The sequence below is a fragment of the Hippopotamus amphibius genome, chromosome 7, assembly GCF_030028045.1.
Source record: "Hippopotamus amphibius kiboko isolate mHipAmp2 chromosome 7, mHipAmp2.hap2, whole genome shotgun sequence".
In the NCBI taxonomy this organism is placed as follows: Eukaryota; Metazoa; Chordata; class Mammalia; order Artiodactyla; family Hippopotamidae; genus Hippopotamus; species Hippopotamus amphibius.
The window spans coordinates 84,169,214-84,188,178 of record NC_080192.1 but is presented as its reverse complement, the minus strand read 5'-3'; the positions used below and the strand labels follow the sequence as shown (position 1 = coordinate 84,188,178).

At 43.2% G+C, this 18,965-nt stretch overlaps 1 protein-coding gene across 4 annotated transcripts in view; it reads right to left on the bottom strand.

Moving 5' to 3' along the window:
* Window positions 1-382: 382 nt before the first annotated feature.
* Window positions 383-18,965, bottom strand: part of GCC2 (GRIP and coiled-coil domain containing 2) — a 34,899-nt gene continuing 16,316 nt past the window's right edge. For 3 of the 4 annotated variants that reach the window (XM_057743563.1, XM_057743566.1, XM_057743565.1), the window contains exons 10-23: window positions 17,785-17,904; window positions 17,156-17,320; window positions 16,745-16,849; window positions 15,960-16,122; window positions 13,129-13,229; window positions 12,955-13,032; window positions 12,143-12,280; window positions 11,203-11,324; window positions 9,857-10,033; window positions 7,903-8,120; window positions 6,275-6,466; window positions 5,151-5,290; window positions 3,131-3,332; window positions 383-2,020 (exon numbers count right to left, since the gene is read on the bottom strand). In XM_057743563.1, the coding sequence (XP_057599546.1) occupies window positions 1,950-2,020; window positions 3,131-3,332; window positions 5,151-5,290; window positions 6,275-6,466; window positions 7,903-8,120; window positions 9,857-10,033; window positions 11,203-11,324; window positions 12,143-12,280; window positions 12,955-13,032; window positions 13,129-13,229; window positions 15,960-16,122; window positions 16,745-16,849; window positions 17,156-17,320; window positions 17,785-17,904 (1,992 nt within the window). In that variant the 3' untranslated portion in view covers window positions 383-1,949. The remainder of the gene's footprint in view (window positions 2,021-3,130; window positions 3,333-5,150; window positions 5,291-6,274; window positions 6,467-7,902; window positions 8,121-9,856; window positions 10,034-11,202; window positions 11,325-12,142; window positions 12,281-12,954; window positions 13,033-13,128; window positions 13,230-15,959; window positions 16,123-16,744; window positions 16,850-17,155; window positions 17,321-17,784; window positions 17,905-18,965) is intronic. The other variant, XM_057743564.1, reaches the window with a different exon arrangement.

Here is an 18,965-nt window from a genome sequence, read left to right as displayed (position 1 = left end):
TGACGTGGTTGGTAAAGGACACTAGCTCCACTAGTGAGTAGTCCACTTCTGCTCAAAGGAATGTAATTCTCCACTTACACTGTTTGGAGCGTAAGCAGAGCTCGCTGTACGAGAGACACTCACAGCACAGAGGCCGGAACTTGAGAGGTGCCCACGGAAAGGCCAAGGTGGCCTCTAGTTCAGCCGGAAGGTGGGTGTCAGACATGGCAGGCACCACAGACCCAAAGGGTGACCTGCGTTCCCCCGAGTACCTGGGGTCCGAGGTCCCGACTAGTAAAGATGGCAGAGACAGAACCCGCAATTCATTTCATAAACCAACTCAAGATGACCAGGACAACGGCTAACAGAAGATAAGCAGGCATAACTGCAGCATACAGTTCAACACATTTAATAGAAATATTAAAATAGTCATTACATTTCCTCTCATTGCTGAAACCAGGGAAGGAGATACCTTTTGTAATCAACATAGTAATTTTTTATCATGCAAAAAGTCATTTTTGTTATTATGTCCATAGGTAGAGACTTTATTTCAAAACAAGTTGAACAAGTTGATATATACTTCAAAGAGGCCTGGACTTACAGAGAAAGTGAAATTTACTTAAATACTATAACAATTACATCGTATGCTGCTGGCATACTCATATTCACAGTTTATAAAGTAAAAAAACTAAACTTTTAAAGTCAGCTCTGAAATAGATGCATTTCATTAATACATTCACTAGTTAGGTCTTTTCTTCTAAAGCAGGAGGAAAGACAGATACTGAGATTTTTTTTAAAGAACAAACTCAACATGTCAGCAGCAAATTTCAGTTAAATTAAATTGGAAACCAAAGTTCCAGTAACTGAGTACAAAGTCAGTTCACTGAAGCTGAGATCGAAGATCAGAGTATGAATTGGAAGCTGAGAGAACTTCACAGAACATATTGCGAGGTGACTTTTAAACAAATAAATATTAAAAATAGAGTTCTCACATTTATGATTTAAGAACACATTTTGGACCTCATCAATAGACTATTCAGAGGCATCAAGACAAGTAACACCACCACCTAGAGCTGCTCTCAAGAGCTGTAAGATTTCCAAGGGCCCTACGCAGAGCATGGAGTGACCTGTCTGCTGAGACCTGGAGCAGCCATCTCACACCTGAACATAACGCTGAGCAACACAGCCGACGTCTTGGTGAATGTTTATCTGGGGGACGGAGAGAATCCCCAGACAGACTCCTGCTGTAGAAGCAGCTGAGGCACAGCCGGAGCCTGGGCACAGCCCCCCAGGACTCCCTCCCTGCCAACAACTTCGCGGCAACAGCAACATGGCGACCAGGGCTTCTGACAACAGAACGAGTTTTGAGATAACATACAGAAAAAAGAACAGCTCATTTTAAAGGAAATAACAAAACGAATCACATTTTACCTTAATCTCGTAACAAACTGCAGCATATTTACTTTACATTCCCTTCATAAACATGTCAACTTTACCAATAAAGCATTTTCCTTCACATTCTAACTCACAAATTTTAATAATTTCTCACCAATAACAAACTATCTGCAAGTCTGACCTTGTGATAAATGGTCTCATATAATGTTATTCTAAAAGCCTAAATTCCAGCTGGTACAGTACCAAAATTTAATTTAACTTGAGAATTCACAGTATGGCCCCGACACAGGCGGCCTGAGGGTCCAGAGGAGAGAGTGAAGTCGCCCATGACTCCTGGGTCTGGCGGCAGCGGGGAGGGCACAGAGTCACGGAGTTGTGGCCCCATCCATACTCCACCTGCTGGACATTCACCACAAGCCTAGCCTTTTAAATTCATCTGACACACGTATGGACACACACACAGAGATGTGAATTACATACACATGCTTTTGGACAAAAGAACAACAGCAATATACATGAACCTTTTTTGCCAAATGGATTCTATTTGGTTAATAAATAATGCTTTTCCCATCAGTCTATCGAAGTCCAGACCAGCTGTGCAGGTAGGATGCCCAGCCAGAGGAGCGGGAAGCATTTTCCTCTTCACCTGTGGGGAGTAAAACAAAAGTATTAATCTTCCCGCACTGTATTTTCATGCTACAAACCTACCTGTCCTCAACGCTTGCAGAGTTTACTGTCTTCCTCTCTCAGACAATCTCAGAATGCACACTGAGTGACAATACACAGCCCTGTGAGTTGCGACCCGCTGGGAGCACACGTGCAGAAGCAATGCTCAGTCTCGTCAAGCAGGAGGCTGAGGTCCTGACTCTGCACAGACGAGTGCTGTGTGACTCACTTCCTTGGGGAACAAAGCTGACTTATCACAAGCTGTACATCAAGTAGGAAAGACATGCACAGTCTGTGACTCTGCTGAGACCTGACATGCATGCAGGAAGCAGGCATGTTAACATGCACACAGCAGGCAGAACAGCAACCTATGCCTGCCCAGCAGTGCCCCCTGCACACTACTCGTCTGGGGACCAGGGGTGGTGATTTCTGTTGTCTTTCCTCATACGGAGGGCGAAGTTTTCCCCTGTTCACATAAACATGAAACTGCCCCCAAAGAAGAAGAAAGAAAACTATTAAAAGCAACCGGAGAAAGAAGACACATTGCCTCACTGCCTTTGAAGGAGTAACAGGCCCACAATGGCCTTCTCAAAAAAGAATTTGCCCTGTTGGAAGTTCTCTGCAATGTACGTCATGTGTAAGGAGAGCTTTCTAGTGGAAGGTCTGAGGTGCAAAAAGGAACGTATGCTCCACGCATGGTCCTGGGTCTCTGCAGCCCCACTGGGGACACTTCTCTACCAAGGCCCTGCCGGGAATGACTCCTGGGCTGGGGGGTGCGGGCGGGGATGGCGTTAGGATGAGAACACCTGACACGTGATTACAAGTATGACACAAACGGAAACCGCGTTCACGCGCAGAATTCAAGCTAGGATCATGTATCCAATTTCAAAGAACTAGAAGCTCAAACTGGACACTACCCTGTTCTCAGCTGTGTGAAATCAACCTAAACACACTGTAGTTGCCCTGAAACATGAAAGAGCCAGCTTTTCAAACCTATTCAGGGGGACACACACAGCAAAACGCATCAAATAAACGGAGTTTCGAAGCTATGATCTAAGTCACAGGCCAGGGTCCCAAGCCCCTTGTGCACCTTGCGCGGCAGCGGCCAGCCTGGCCCTCTCCTCGGGGCTGAGCTGCAGCATGGTATCCACGACGGGCAGCAGCCGCGCCCGCTCGCTGCCAGGCTTCAGGAGGATGAACTGCAGCAGCACATTCTTCAGGTACTCCAGGTTGGCGGCTGACTTCTCTCGCTCCTGGTTCCTCTCCAGCCGCCTGACTTCACTCTTCAGAAGCTGATGTCAGAGAAATGAGGGCAGATGGGTTAGCATGGCAGACTGAACGCATGTGTTCTCCTTCCTTCCCCAAAATGCTCCTCAAATGACAACAAAGGAGCAACTAGGACAGGAGAAAAAAGTAGATGAGAATCATCAAGAGGCTCCTAGAAGCTGGGAAGCAGGCACCATGGGAGTGACCCGGGCCAGCAGCCCATAGCAGAGGGAGCACCATGCACAGCAGGAAGTGGGGCTGAGACCAGGGACGCAGGGTGGGGTACATAGGTCAGTGCAGCCCTCCACGCATGGCAGAAGGGGGCCAGGGCTCAGGGCTCCAGGATGACAGACCTGGGGGGGTTGGGGGGCTGGGAAGGGCTGCACCCACCACCATCCCCAACCAGCACCCAGCAGGCAGGATGTCCACAGAGAGAGTCTCTACAAGACGAACAGCACCTGACCAAACAAAAGTCGAGTCCAAGACAGAGACAAAATTCGCAATGTAGGTCAATCTAGAAACTATCAGAAAAAGGGGCATAGGACGATGTGAAAAAAATGCAGGATGGTGAATATCTGAGGAAGATTTGTGGGTTGAAACAAAAATACATGGTTGCCGGGGGGGGGGGGGGGGGGGGGCGGTGAAGGGGAAGCGGAACGAAGTGAGAGAGTAGCATTGACACATATACACTACCAAATGTAAAAGAGCTAGTCAGAAGCTGCTGCGTAACACAGGGAGATCAACCTGATGATGGGCGATGACTTAGAGGGCTGGGATAGGGAGGGTGGGAAGGAGTTACAGGAGGGAGAGGATATGGGGATACATATATTAATACAGCTGATTCACTTTGTTGCACAGCAAAAACTGGCACAACAGTGTAAAGCAATTATATTCCAATAAAGAGCTTAAAAAAAAAATACATGGTTACATTTCATCATTTCAGGTTAGTCCAGGAAAGTTGGCCAACTCTGTCCTCAAACGTTTATAAGGTCATTTAAAAAAGTGACACTAGGGTCTAAGGAATCATGAGACAAGGTCAGTTTGTGGAAATACAACATCTGAATAGTCACTCAGGTTTTGGGCTAGTTAGTGATTCGTTAGCTGTGATAAAGCTTTGACAATGTGGGGAAATGTTATTTTATATATTTTATAAAGATGCACACTAAAATACTTCGAGGTAAGGTGTCATGGTATACGCAATTTAGTGTAAATAACTAACTCAGCATTAAAAACATAATTTGACATGGGCAGCCCCTGGCCCTACACTGAGGACCATCTATTTGGAGAAGCAGGTCCAGGACAGAAGCAGGTGCTTTTCAGACAGACAAGTGTTTTTAATTTTCTCCACCCTTATCAGCTTGTTCTCATCCAGCTGAGGGCGAGATGAGGATGAAATACGATACTATATGTAAAGTGCAGGGCCTGGCTCGTGAGAACAGGTCAACAAACAACACAGCTGTATTACAGCCAGCTTCGGTGTAAATATCTGCATGATCCTCAACTCCCGGTGCCTACAGGCTTCCAGTGTCTCCTTTACACAGGACAACCTCCCACGCCACTTTGCCACTAACTGGAAGTGCTCTACGGTCCATTCTGGACTCACAACCGTTCAAATTCAAGTTTTACTCATGCACACGTGGGACGATGATGCATGAACAGCTGTCTAATCTCTAAATCTATTTCAGCTTCTCAAAAAAAGAAGGAATTAAAATAGTCTTTATAAATAAGACATAAAAGCAACGAAAATCTCTCAGTTTCAAGAACGTAACATGGTAAGGGATCAAAGTGTGATGGACATGTGGGTGTGTGTGGAGGGCTTCCTGGAGGTGGTGTCCTGCCCTCACCTTAATCTGCTCCATGAGGATGGCGTTGGTGGCTTCTGTCTCCCGAAGCAGGCCATTTAAGTGGTCGGCACTTTTTGTGGTGGAACTGAGCTTCTGAACCAATTCTTCTTTGGTGAATTCAGCATGCCATGAAGGAGGCTCTGCAAGGAATTGTCCTAACAATTAATTTCCAAATGAAGGATCACAGGCAAAGATTCTAAATAAGAAAATAGCCAAGTATTAACACTTAGCTCTGCAGGTCCATCCCCCACAGCCCAGTTAAAAGTCTGCATGTGACACAGGTAAGATGGACTCTGCCACGGAGCAGGCCGCCTGCCTGGACACAGGTTCGACGAGCTCGTTCTGGAAGCTGTTAGGTCAGCGTGTAGGCACCAACTCACTGGTTTCATCCTCCTCCATCCATTAATGTCCCAAGAACTGGTATCACTTTAATTGTAAAGGAGGAAGTACCAGCACTTACTGATCACTTAAATTACAGTCTCCCACAAGGATTTTTCTGAGGGGAGGAGGGGTATTATTACTCAGATTTAATACATGAGGGAACAGGCTCAAAGTCAACAAGTAATTCTGGCAAAAGTGGCAAAGCCAAGTCTGATTGTGGAGCCGTGCCCACAGCATCTCAGGACTAATTCCTCCTGGGGGATGGGGACTGCAGCATCCACCAACCACAGCCCGGGCCTGAGGACACAACTGGTCCTCACTCCAGATCCTGGAGCCTCCGAGAGATGAGGAACAGAATTGCCCAGACTAGGAACATTAATGCACATTATAGGTAAGAGGAAAATGGTCCAAAACTTTACTACAGTTAATAAGGCAAATTTAGCATGACTACCTCATCAAGAGGAATACATGGAAACAGTTTCTTAGAAGGGTGAGAGAAATTTATCCTATTTCTAACACCACTACACAGCTTCCAACCTAGTTCTGGCTCAAGCTTTGGGCAGAACTAGCATTTAAAAAATTCTTTTTTGTTTCATTCTGCAGGAAAGTTTTCCATTCAAAAAAGGGTAGAATACAGAAAAAAAGTCTGTTAGAGTAGCTCAAAAACTATTTATAAATCAGAATCATATTAACTGGACAGGATGGCAGAATGAACCGAAGGCACAATTCAGCAGGAAGCGTACCGAGTCTGGCTTCGGGAGAACTGAGCAGCTGCTCTAAGGACTGTGTGTGGCTGGCAGGAGATGCAGACTCCGCGTCCGTGGTCTCCATCCCTTCTCCCTCCTCCCGGGTCGTGGCTGGCATGTCCAGAAGCGGGAGGTCTGTGCTTCTCCTTTCTCGAAGGTTCCTCAAAGGTTGCTGGGAAGAAGCTGGGCCTGTTACATGTTTTTTTTAAAGAGTGAGAGATTGTTCAAAATCATGGATTCAGCATCTACAGAGATATACAGTGAAATCAGCATGACTCTAGGGATGGCAGGTGGTATGGTAGGGAATCTGAATAACCAGAAGACAAGCAAATGGTGTGGGAAGAAAGAACTTCTGGAACAGCCTTAACAATTCAGTTACTGAACTTTCAGCCACTTAGGTCAGTTCAGTGGAAGTGGTGCTTCCTACCAGAATTAGGATGAACTGTTAGAGGACACAATGCAGAGGCCTGGCCCGTTGCTTTACAAATATGGGCAAAAACCCTTCAACCAGATTCTGGCTGTTTCTGGCACTGCAAACTCTGGGACACCACTTCATTGCTGAGGTCAGCTCTGAGGATGCTTGCACTGACCACTGGCCTCACACTCCACCCCTGTTGGTTCCTGCCATCGCATGTTCCATCTTCGGGGTCCAGGCAAGAAGAGCCCCGAATCCAGGGCAGGCTGAGCCATCACAATGCCCAGGCTGGACTCCCCTGCTTGCTGAGAACCAGCAGAGACTAGAACCAAGCACGTTACTTTATTAATCTCAAGAATCCACAAGGTCAGAAAAATTAAGTGGCTTGGTCCAAGGTCTCAGAGCTGCATTACAGACCAGAATTCTGACCAGATCTTTTCACTTCAAATTTCATTTATTCTCCTTTCCATGAAGTTCCCCCTCCCACCCCCTTTTTCAAACACCAGCCCTTTGCTGCCTTTGCTAAAGCACTTTCCTGGTTTTCTGACAGTTTGCTAACTGCTATTCTACTGCTGACTCCTAACTCCAGTGTTTCCCTGGCTGGTTACTTCCTCTGATGACTCTTGGCTTAGGTTAAATTTTCTGGAAGTCAGTTTTGACCCTGAGGAGTGACCAAGAGCTGCCAATGCCCTGGTGATAAGGAATCAGTATTAAGTATAAAGTTGATACTTAATACTGAAATGTAGCCTCAACTTGGCTGGCAGGTTCCCAGCTCTTTCAGGAAGCAGAATGGAAGTCGTGTGTGTGGCTGAACTAAAACTCCACTAATTAGAAATCTGAAAGGGAAGAAGCTGTGTTTGGCCTAATGATCCTACAAGTTCAGTGCTCTCTAGAATTCCTGATTACAAAACAGACATATCTGAACACTAGCAGTGAAGAACACTAAATGGACGCAGTGGACATTGGAATTTGGATATAGGTCAGGAGACCGAAAGAGTGTGAGTGTCGGAGAGGAGGAAAACCTGATTACGTGAAAGTCGGTATCCTGAGGGGTGCAGAGGCTGCGGTACGTACAATGAGAGGGTTCAATGTCCAAGTCCCTTCTCAGTAAGTGGGTCCAATATTCACTGGTAAGTTTCCTACTTTCTCACGACCGTGGGAAGCACAGACACAGGGCAGGGACAGCGCTGTTCCAAGCGCACATACATACTTTTTGTGGCTGGCTCGCTGCGGAGCTGGAAAAGCTGGGCCTCTAGCCTGGACAGCTGCTGCTGCAGTGTCTCCACTGTGCGCCGGTGCTCCTCCTGCAGCTGCCGCACCTGGTCTCGGAAGCCGCTGCGCAGGGCCTCGTGCTGGGTCGAGAGCTGATTCACAGTCTGTGCGTGCTCTGACTTCATCGTGGCGTTCTCGGACTGCATGGAGCACAGCCTGGGGAGAGGACCGCACTGCATGAGAGCTTCCATCCCAGATGCCAACTTGGCCTGAGATGTGGACGAAACGTGCAGCTGGAAACTGAGGCAGGAGGTAGACGGGCCCCTGGGCTGAGCAAACTGGAGCTTATGTCCCCTTGACACTTCAAGGAAAAGGTTAACAGCAGGAGCAGAGAGAAACTAAGCTCTGTGGAAGTACAAGATAAGATGACCACATCTACCATTCTTGAGGTGAAGGAGACCTCCCTGATTGCACAAGCGCAGAAAAGTTTCTTGGGGGTCAAAAAGGGAGGGAGGTGCTATCCCGTGACGGTGCTGTCCATCTCCCAGAGACCCCGTGCTGGAATCCATCTTCGCTAAAAGATGCACGTGCATATTGGGAGGACCCTGGGTCAGATCAGATGTGGGAAACAAAGCAAGATGACGGACCAGAGGAAAACTAAAACCCGGAAGACGGCCCCTATGTAAGCAATTTAAATCACCCTTTTAGCACACTCCTCACTAGTGAGGATGCCCACACTGTCCTCCAGGTGTGTAACTCTGCTTTGCTTTTGTCTTAAATAAACTACCTCTCTGTGTGCTCCCCCATACGTGCTGTGCTTCTAATAACTCTGTGCCTGTTTTACAGCCTTGGTCTCTTTGTAAAATTCTTGTTTTCAAAGAAGACAAGAGCTAGGCCTTGGCTTCAAGCCTCTAGCCCCTAGTGGACTAGTGGCTAGGATTCTTGGTTTTCCCCCAGGTGGCCCAGGTTCAATTCCTCGGCAGGGAACTAAGATCTTGCCTCAAGCCACTGCTCACTGCTGACACACGAGATCAGAACCACCCTGGCCATCACCCAGTTCAGATGAAGGGCCTAAGCTGAGGAAGCACACTGTGTGTTCAGATGAGAAGCCTCCTTCATGGTTTATCAGACCATGGGGCTACATGTAGAGCATGAAATAACTGCACTTCAGTTGTGTTAGCACTATAATTGCAACAACTCTTGTAAAGAATAAGTGCTGGAAATTTCTGATGTAAATAGCAAGTAAGCATCACTGTGTAAGCTAATCTCATGGAAAACCTGGTGCCAGATAGTCAGAAGACTGGTGGGTCTTCCTGGAATTTTGAGTTACATGATTAATACAGATAAGTCACATTGTGGGAAGATCAAAAGCCGAGTAAGCCAAGTGCTTTCAACTCGTAAAATGAGCACACCTGAGCTCTGCAGAGCATCCTCACAACCTGGACAGAAGATGCTTCATGAACCCAACTGCTGTATCCCAGGAGCTCAAAGTTCCTTGTTCACAATAATCTATCTATTCTGCTGACACCCTGGTGACTCCTGGGAGCACTGATTAACGCAAGTGTGGCAATGGGATGGGCTGAGGATGCAGCTGCACAGGGAATGCAGTCAGCAGCTGTTGGAATGCTTTCCTCTAGAGAGAAGGTAAAGTGCTTGTCCTCTGGCACCTGGTTGGAAAGAAGCATCTGGCCACGAAGGCCACAGGAGACAGAACAGTGGGTGAGCAGATAAAATTACTCTTAGAAAAGCTAAGTACAGAAACAGTCAAAAGGGGGAGCTCTAAGGTAGAAGCAGCGAGTCACTAAGCTTCTAGAAACACCTATTTCCAATTTTAGTATATGTGCTGCCGAAGTGGGCACTGGAAACACTTATTTCCAATTGTCAGTCTGCATCCTCCCCAGAAGCACCATGCCGGAAGCTCCAACAAACATGTGCCGGCACCACAGCCTTACTTTTCTCGGAGCTCGGCCTCCTTGGACACAGTCTCCTGCAGCATCCTGTTGTGCCTTTCCAGCAGAGCGTCATGTTCAGACTGCAAGGTCTGCAGTTCAGAGCTGTTGATCTGTAGGTTATTTTGGGTGTCTTGTAATTTGATCTTTAGTTGGTCAATCAGCATTTCCAGATGTTCTCTGAGACAGAAAAATAGTTTAAAATTTCTTTTGAAAGATGTAAAACTGATTTTGTGATTTCAAATAAATTTTACTTTAATCATATAATCTTTCAATGTCATACTCTTGCCATTAATACGGATGATTCTAAAGGAAATACAATAATTGGCAGAACTCAGAGAATAGGATTAAATGTGAAATAAAAGACGCTATAGTCAGACTTTAGATCTCAGACACTACACATTTACAAAAGTCTCTGAATTTACAAATTTCACATTCAAATGGAGAGCAGACCATTAAATGGCATCAAAATAGTCTATTTTATATTACAGGACTGTCAGTTGGAAAAAAAAAAGAAACCATGCAGTTCTAAGCTAACCACTCTGAGGACAGCATGTTATATGAAGCTACAGTGAAAGAAAGTCTTTGGAGAAAAACAGCTAAAGCCTATAATATCATCACAAGTGGCATAATACACAATTTCTTTTTAAACAAGTATTTAACATAGAAGAAAGAAGAAGGAACTTAAACAAACACTGCAGCATATTTAGTCGTGCTGAGAACAGTAAGAGCCAAATATAAAATTACTCAGAACACTGGGTATCTACTTACCAAAACAAAACACACATGCTGTAGAATGCCCTACTTCTCTCTCATTCCTAGTATATTTCTGAATAATTCACAAAAGTGATCTGTACACTAGTTTTTAAGGAGCATTAAACAATATACTATTGAAATAGTATGTAACTGAGATGGTCATAAACCTAAGAAGTAAAATTTAATTCTAGATGAAAATTTAGTTCTTAATTTAAAACTTTTTGAAATAAGTAAAATGTTTTTAATCAACTTCTGTTTGGCCTAACTAGTGATGAATAAGTATATCAAGGAAGCATTTTAAATCTCCTACTACTGTATTTTCAAAACTGGAAAAACTGGTCCTAACGTAACGTTGATGTCTGTACTTTCCCTGTGACTGGAACTGACCGATGGGAGTGGACTGTGTGGCCTGAGTGTCCAGATGCTGCCTGGCTCCACTGCTCCTGCACACTCCTCTCCATGTGAACGGTGCAGTGAAAACAATTGTCAGTCCTCTGTCCTTGCTGGTGACTACGTGTAAACCTCCACAGTCAAAAGCATTCACAGCAGGATTTCCCTCCCCCGGGTGGAGCTCCCTAAAGCTCAGACCCTACCTTTCTTGTTTGGCTCCCTTGGCCTCAGTCTGGGACACAGACTTATTTTTCTGTTGTTTTAGAACATTGTGAACTCGGACTTTGTAGCTCTCAAATTCAGAGGTGACAGCAGCTTGTTCTGCCTGCAACAGTTCAGAGAGAGAAAGAAATTGACTGCATTTTCTAGGTCACGTGATCCCTCGATTTTCTCTGAGATTAATGAATTAAGATGAAAACCCTTCTTTAAATATGAGTAAAATGGCTGACACTTTCTGGTCCCCCAGTTAACTTTCCCTAAAAAGTGCACTTCTGTTGGCCTTACACTTTTTTAAAGCCTTCGAATGACATAATTTTATCTAACAAGAGGTATATTTCTACCTGTTTTCATCCCTGTTAGATTAATTTACTGCCCATAAATTTTATAATAACACTATTTGCCTTTGGAATTTCAGAATAATTTTCACTTATGATACTTCCACTTTTTATAAATATAAGAAGAAAAATTAATTCAAAGAAATTAAGTTACTTGAACTTCAGTTTTCAAAAGAGAGTGGGAAAAGTTAAATTCTAGGTCTTAGACTTTTCTGATGTGACCTGTGACCTCCCAAGGCAGCTTAGACAGAGCTACACCGTAAAGAAACTACTGCAGGGGTCTGTTCTGTTTGTTGAAGAAAGAAAGTGGCTATTCTATTAGAATATGATTTTATAATCATTTAGCCCTTGGAGAAAACTGTAACCTTCTTAATGAAAAAACTAAAAAACGAAACAAAAACAAAACAAAAAAAACTTTCTTCCACACAGAAACTGCAAAACAAGGTTAAAATGGAAACAATAGGTACCCATGTCTTTCCTTTTAGCATAAAGAAGTTATGCAAATGAGTCAGGGTTAGGCTTGGGTTGGGGTCAGGGTCAGAGGGGCCAAGCTGGGCGGGAGCTACCTGCCCTGGCGTGGGGTACGCACCCTGGCCGCACGGCACTCCTCCTGCAGGGCTGCTACCCTCTGCTGGTAGGCACCCAGCGTGCGCTGGTGCTGGTCTGCGGATGCCTTCAGATGCTCATGAGCTTTGTGCTTCTCTGACGTCACCTCTGCCAGCTGAATCTGGGGGCAGAGGCTTTAGAGAATCAGCTCTTCGCTGGTTAAACAGACTTTCCTTAAACCTCAACTTGGGTTTTGAGAGAGGACTATATTCAAGGGACATAATTAAATAGTAGGACTTTTATGATTATTGAAAGAGTGAAGCCAATATGAGTAGAATGGTTTCTCAATAAATTAACTTGGTTTTCCTTAAATCAAAATTAAATAATCAATCATGAAAAAAATTCCAGACCACATGTTACAGTTCAATGTTTAATTAAATACCTTGATATTATACACAAACATAAGGGATATAAAAATATGTAAATAATAAACAACATAATATATAAAACCATTTTATAAGCAGATTCCTGTGACTGTACTATCATTTAGAAAGATCAGATGTAGGTTTGGGGCCATGTTTATATTATGCTGCCATATTCTTAGTGAATTACGGGTTTTCAAATACATGAAAAGAATCACGCTTGTGCTAAATGATAAACCCCAGCTATAAGCCACAGTGGGCTGATGGCTTCTCCTTCCTCAAAATGTTGACGAAGAATATTTAGGGGGAAAAATGTGTGTGCATGCACGCACACGCACGTGTAATATATACACATACATAGAAAAATCCCCAAGTGGTACCTTACTGCCACATGGAAATGTTTTAAAGTCTTAAAGAGTAAAAAGACTCTTACTTTATACACTTCTACTTGCTGCTGGCTTGCCTCCAGTTCGCCCTTTAAAGATGCTTGAAGTATTAAGTGATCAGTTTCCTACAAAACAAGAAACTTGGTGAAATTAAATAATGAAGTTATTCATAAATACTCTATGAACAAGGACTGAAATATGAAACTGAGAAATCTGCATACCGCTTGCTTTGAATCTGCCAGTTCTTTCTTGGTTTTCACAAGCAACTGCTTGATTTTGGTGTTTTTTTCCTCATACTGTTGTACTGAAGCCTGCAGTGAAGCTAGTGGGAGAGACCGTTTCAGGAGAAACAGTTTTATGCATGTATTTAATGAATGACAAATCTTTTCTTTGTATCAGCCTACCTCTAAAAAGAACCTGTCTTAGCTTTTTATTAGGGACCATTTCAAACATATATGACCCTAGTGACAATAATACAATAAACTCCACCGGACCCATAACTGCCTTTAACAATCACCAACACAGCCAATCTCACTCCACTGAGACCAGGCGTCAGCCCCACAGGCCACTGTGGCTACCTGTTTCTGTGAACAGTTTGTTTACATATTGTTTACGGCTGCTTTAGTGCAGCAAGAGACCACAGGGCCTGCAAAGCTGAAAATATGTACTGTCTGGCCCTTTACAGCAAATGTCTGCCAACCCTGCACCCACACTCTCACCTACTCCTGTGCCCTACTGGGTCCCTCCACCCCTGAAATCCATTTGTCTGTAAATACTTTAGCATCTGTCTCTAAAATAAAGGCATATACTTACTGCATATCTAAAAGATAAAGACTACTTGTAAGAAATATCTTAAAAGACGTGTTGTGTGTTTCCATCATCTTAGAGGCGCAGATCTGATCTGTTTTTGTGATATTAATTGTTTTGTAGGACAAAGATAGTTCACTAAGGAACAGACTGAAACATGATAAAGACAAAAAACTTTTATGCTAACAGAGGTAAAAAAGAAACAAGCATCACATGGGAATAAGTGGACTCACTGTCCAGACCACAGTATCAACCACACAAGAAGGCCAGCCTCGCCAGAGCCGTTGTGAAGCAGATAAAGAACGTCTTGCTAGAGAGCCTAGGACCTGAGATGTACGACCTGGTCCTTCACTGAACAAGTGTACCCAAGGCCGAGTCTAGGCCACGTATGTGGCCGTGAGACCGCTGCTGGAAGACTCACCAGCAATGACTAACTCCATGAAGTTAAATCCACATGCACTGACTATTCACTCGGTAAACAAGTGCAGGTATCCTGTAAGAAAATACCTTAACTTGCCTTTATGATATGTTATCATCAGTTATTTCCTGATTACTATTTACCTAGTCTTGAAAAGGCTGTACAAGGCACCAGTTACACACAAAGCCTTTAAGTGCTCCAGAAATTATGAGCTCCAAGAACACAGAATGAAATTTGGGGATAACAAACATCTGGCACAGTGTGTTAATGTAAAGCAAAATATAAATGTTGAAACAGAAATGCAAAAGGCCACGGGGACCCACGTTGGCTAAAGGTTATATACAGGTTATATCTGCTTGGGACAAGGAAGACTTCCTGGAACAGCAAACATTTCAGATTAGGAAGGATTATGGAGGTAAGCATGAAGGTGGGAGGGCAAGGGCCCGGCAGACAAAGCACACAATCGTGGAAAAGCACAAGCCACGTTTCAGGAAGAAGGAAAGGCCTCTGCAACAGAGGGAGTAACAAGGGTTATGCTGAGAAGGCAGATGGGTACCTGCAGCTGGAGGGTCTAGGATTAAGTGTGTTCCTCATGCCCCAGGCAGAGTGAGCCAGATGATGGCTCTGCATGGACACTGTCCCGACGGGTCCTCACCCTTCTCCCTGGGGGTGGGGTGGGAGTGGGGAGGGGCTGGGTGGGTCCACACTCCCCAGCTCAGCCTCCAGGGCTTGTGCTGCCCAAGGCTGGTGGCATTTCCCAGACTCCACACCGTGCTAACTGATCTGCGCCCCCTGTCTTTCTAAGTATGTTCTACTATTTAGGGCCTTCCTGAACTGGATAAAGATCTTCCTAATTATATTTCATTTCTTCCTAACAGGGCAAGCCTTTTTCTCCAACTAGTTAATGATTTCTTCCAAAATTGTTATTTCTTTTCACTTTTGCTCATAACTATGCTGAAGAAAGGATCATCCTTTCCCAATTCATTTCTTCTTTCCAAATCTTAAGGCCCAATGCAAGCCCCAACTCTCAATTGTTTGTCTACAGAAGCTTCTCTCTCTGAGCTCTTGGCACCTACTGCCTGGACCTCTCATTTCTGTACTTACTCACAGTGAGAAGTGGGTAGCTTCTTGAAGAAGGAGCTCTTTTTAGTTCTTCCAAGGCTCAAGCCTCTTTTTCAGCTAGCTAACTCACAAAACCAAATGTTCGCAAACATTTGTGATCTGGAGCCCTGCTACCCAGTTTGCACAAGAACACACCTGGAAGGCGTGGTACATGCACAGTGAAGGGTCCACACTTACAGAAAAATATCTGAAAACTTCTTTAATTATTTAGGAATTAAAAAACCCATGGGCCAAAGAAGAGATTCAAAGGAAATTAAAAAATATTTTGAGCTGACTTAAAATAAAAACACAACATATCACTTTGTTAGATGCAGCTGAAAGACTGCCTAAAGAGATACTTAGAGCTCTAGATGCTTACGTTACAAATATTTTACAGATAACATGGAATATAATCATCTTAAAAAGAAAGATTTCACCACTACTTCAATTATCCCACTCTGCTGACAATCAGCAAATGGTTGCCCAGAGCCACCTGAGAAGCGTTTTTGGGAATGAATGCATTAAGCACCCACCTGGACTGTCCACAAGGGTACCGTCGGTGGTTTTTGCAGCCCCCCCAGTCCTCAGATACGGTCTCTACTGTGTGGACGACCTGGCCACCAAGGGCTCGTCAAACTGACAATGAACATTTCCCTCCCCCCGCCCCCTCCCCCCATTCTGCTGGGGGGAGTGACCGTGAGCTAAAGTGGGTTCTGTTTTACTCACTCATTTCTTCCTGCAGGGTTTCTTGTTTCTGTTTTTGGATTTTTATTTCCTGCTCCAAATCTTCTATCTTGCTGTTTTTATTAGCTAACTTTTGATTTAGTTCTTTCATCAAACGTTCGTAATCAGCAATTTCCATGTTCATCAATGTGGTTTGTTGGGCATCCTGCACAAATTGTAATAAAAGACACAGATAACACTAAATGAATTACTTTTGTTTAAGAATTTCTAAAAGGATGCCACAGGAACACACTGGTTCTGTACAGAAAGTTTATACACTAATGCAGAAGTTGGATACATTCTAGTTTGCAATTTCACAAAGTATTTTTTGTAATAATTTAACTTCACAGTTTCATCGTATTTCATTTATAATTTTCATTAACTACAATTGGTCAGTCTACTCTTATGGGGCTCTTACTTATAAATATTCATATTTAAGCAGCTCTTATTACAGTACCTTTATTTTTGCCCTCATCTTTGAAAAAGTAGAGAAAAATAGCCAAAGTTCTAAGCATAATACAAACTCCAGCTTTTGACATGTGTCATACAACAATCATGCACAAAAAACAAAGCAGCAAACCAAAGTCTAATAATCTGTGAGCCCAGATTCTTCTGGAGAGATAGGCACTCAGAGAACTAAGCTAAATTATCAGTATTTTGAGGCAAATAATTTATAAAGGAGTATTTCAGTACCACAAATAACCTTGTTTTCAAATACTTCTTTTCTATGTTTATAGAATAGTTTAAGAATGTGAATATTGACTTTTGAGTCTGGTGTTTCATTTTACCTTTCTAACCAGCTCTAATTCTTGCATGGTTTTCTGAAGCTGTTTCTTTTCCTTTTGAAGCTGTAACTGAAGCTCTTCAAGTTCGTTTACAGAACTGGCATGCTCCTAAAATAAAAATAAAAACAATGCCACCCCTAAGCCAACCAACATTAAAAAAAAGTATTTGTAAGGGGCTATAAAATAAATCTGACATATAAAAGTACAGAAAGTTTAGAAAGCTTTCCATATTTAAAAAAAATACACCCAAAAATCACATCTCGGATTCTCAAATTCATAGTTGGAATACAGTAAGGAACTAATCAACTTTGCTATATTAACAAATGCTACTCATTAGCAATTCTTTCCTTTACTTACATACTTTGATAAAAATATCACTGTATAAATGAATTAATCCCAGTGAACTATTTTCACCTTTATTTTCTGTTCTTTCTGAAGTTTCTCAGCTTCCAACTCTTTGTCTGCCATGGCCTTGGCTTTGTGGACTTCTAAAATCTGAACTTCTAATAACCGGGTGTTAGACTGCAGTGTCTCAATACGGGCCAGGAGGTCCTCATTATCCGAGTTTAATTTTTCACACTAGAATGACAAATGACTCAACTCATTACTGTAAACATGCAGAAAAAACACACAGGAGAGGAAGAATAAAATGGAACATTAATGAGAATACTGGCATAGTATAAAAAAATGAAGATTTCAAAATCAATTGCACAGAATGAAAATGTAAAATCAAGAGTAAGTTTAAAATACCATCACTGTTGATATGAATTTGGCAAACATTACAAGAGACTACGAGCTGTAACAGAGGAAAAGGCAAAAATGAAAAAAACAAAAACAAAAACAAAAGACTGAGAGGAACTGAGATTATAGCAGTAAGAAACACAGGATGGTTGCTAGTTTTCTGTCATATTCTTCTCCCAACAATGGGAAAAAGAAAATAAAATTAAGTTTCTTACTATGTATTAATTTTTTGTGCAAAAAAATTAGAATTGAAATACACTTATTAGAATTTCCATGTATGCATTTACTCAATTTAAAGTTACCTGAACAGTCAAATTCCTTAATTGTCTTGTAAGGTCTTCTACTTGGCGCTCAAAATTATTAGCACGTTCTTTCTCCATATCCAACTGCTCTGACTGCTTATCATATTCTAATAAAAGATTCTTCAACAAAAGACAAAAGGATTTAACTTTAGGACATTATCACACATTCAACCAATCAGACTGTATCACTGAGCCATCTTAATACAAGCTTTACGAGTTCATTCTGGAAGCTTGAAATAGTTACCTATGTTCAACATGTGATAAATACCCAATGGCAGTATATAATAAAATTAGCATAATGCACGACTTTTAGTATGGGTGGGGGAAGAGGACTTAATATGTACACAATATAGTATCTCCAAGTTATATATCCTAGTCATCAAAAATAAACTTCTGAAATGTAAACAACATTTAAAGAGGGAGGAGAAAAAGTTTGACCTGGTCACCCGTTAACTCCACCTAAAGAGCTCTGCTGAGGGAACTATTTCAGGCCTGCCCTGAGGTGAGGCACAGGTGCTAATGGAAGAACACAGGAAGACATTACACACAGTCTCACCCTCTGTGGCAAAACGTTCAATTTCTGAAGACTCAAAAACCAAGTGAATTTTTTTTTTTTTGGCTGCGTTGGGTCTTCGTTGCTGTGCACGGGCTTTCTCTAGTTGTGGCAAGCAGGGGCTACTCTTCGTTGTGGTGTGTGGACTTCTCATTGCAGTGGCCTCTCTTGTTGCGGAGTACAGGCTCTAGGTGCGTGGGCTTCAGTAATTGTGGCATATTGGGCTCAGTAGTTGTGCCTCACAGGCTCTAGAGCTCAGGCTCAGTAGCTGTGGCGCATGAGCTTGGCTGCTCTGAAGCATGAGGGATCTTTCCGGACCAGGGATCGAACCCGTGTTCCCTGCATTGGCAGGCAGATTCTTAACCACTGCTCCACGAGGGAAGTCCCAATTTTTTTCTTCGATATTCCTAGCTGGCCCCTACTCAAGGACAGAATGCCAGGACTGGCCTCTGTGCTGTACACTAGCCTGTGGGCTTATCCTTCAAAATGCGTAAGAGTCACCGTTTTCGGATTGCCCATATATAGTTTGTGTTTCCTCTCCCCTCTTCTTATAAATCCTGTTTTTGCCTTGTTCCTGGACTACTGACTGTTCTCCTTCACAAAAATGAATCCGTGTATAAAATAACTA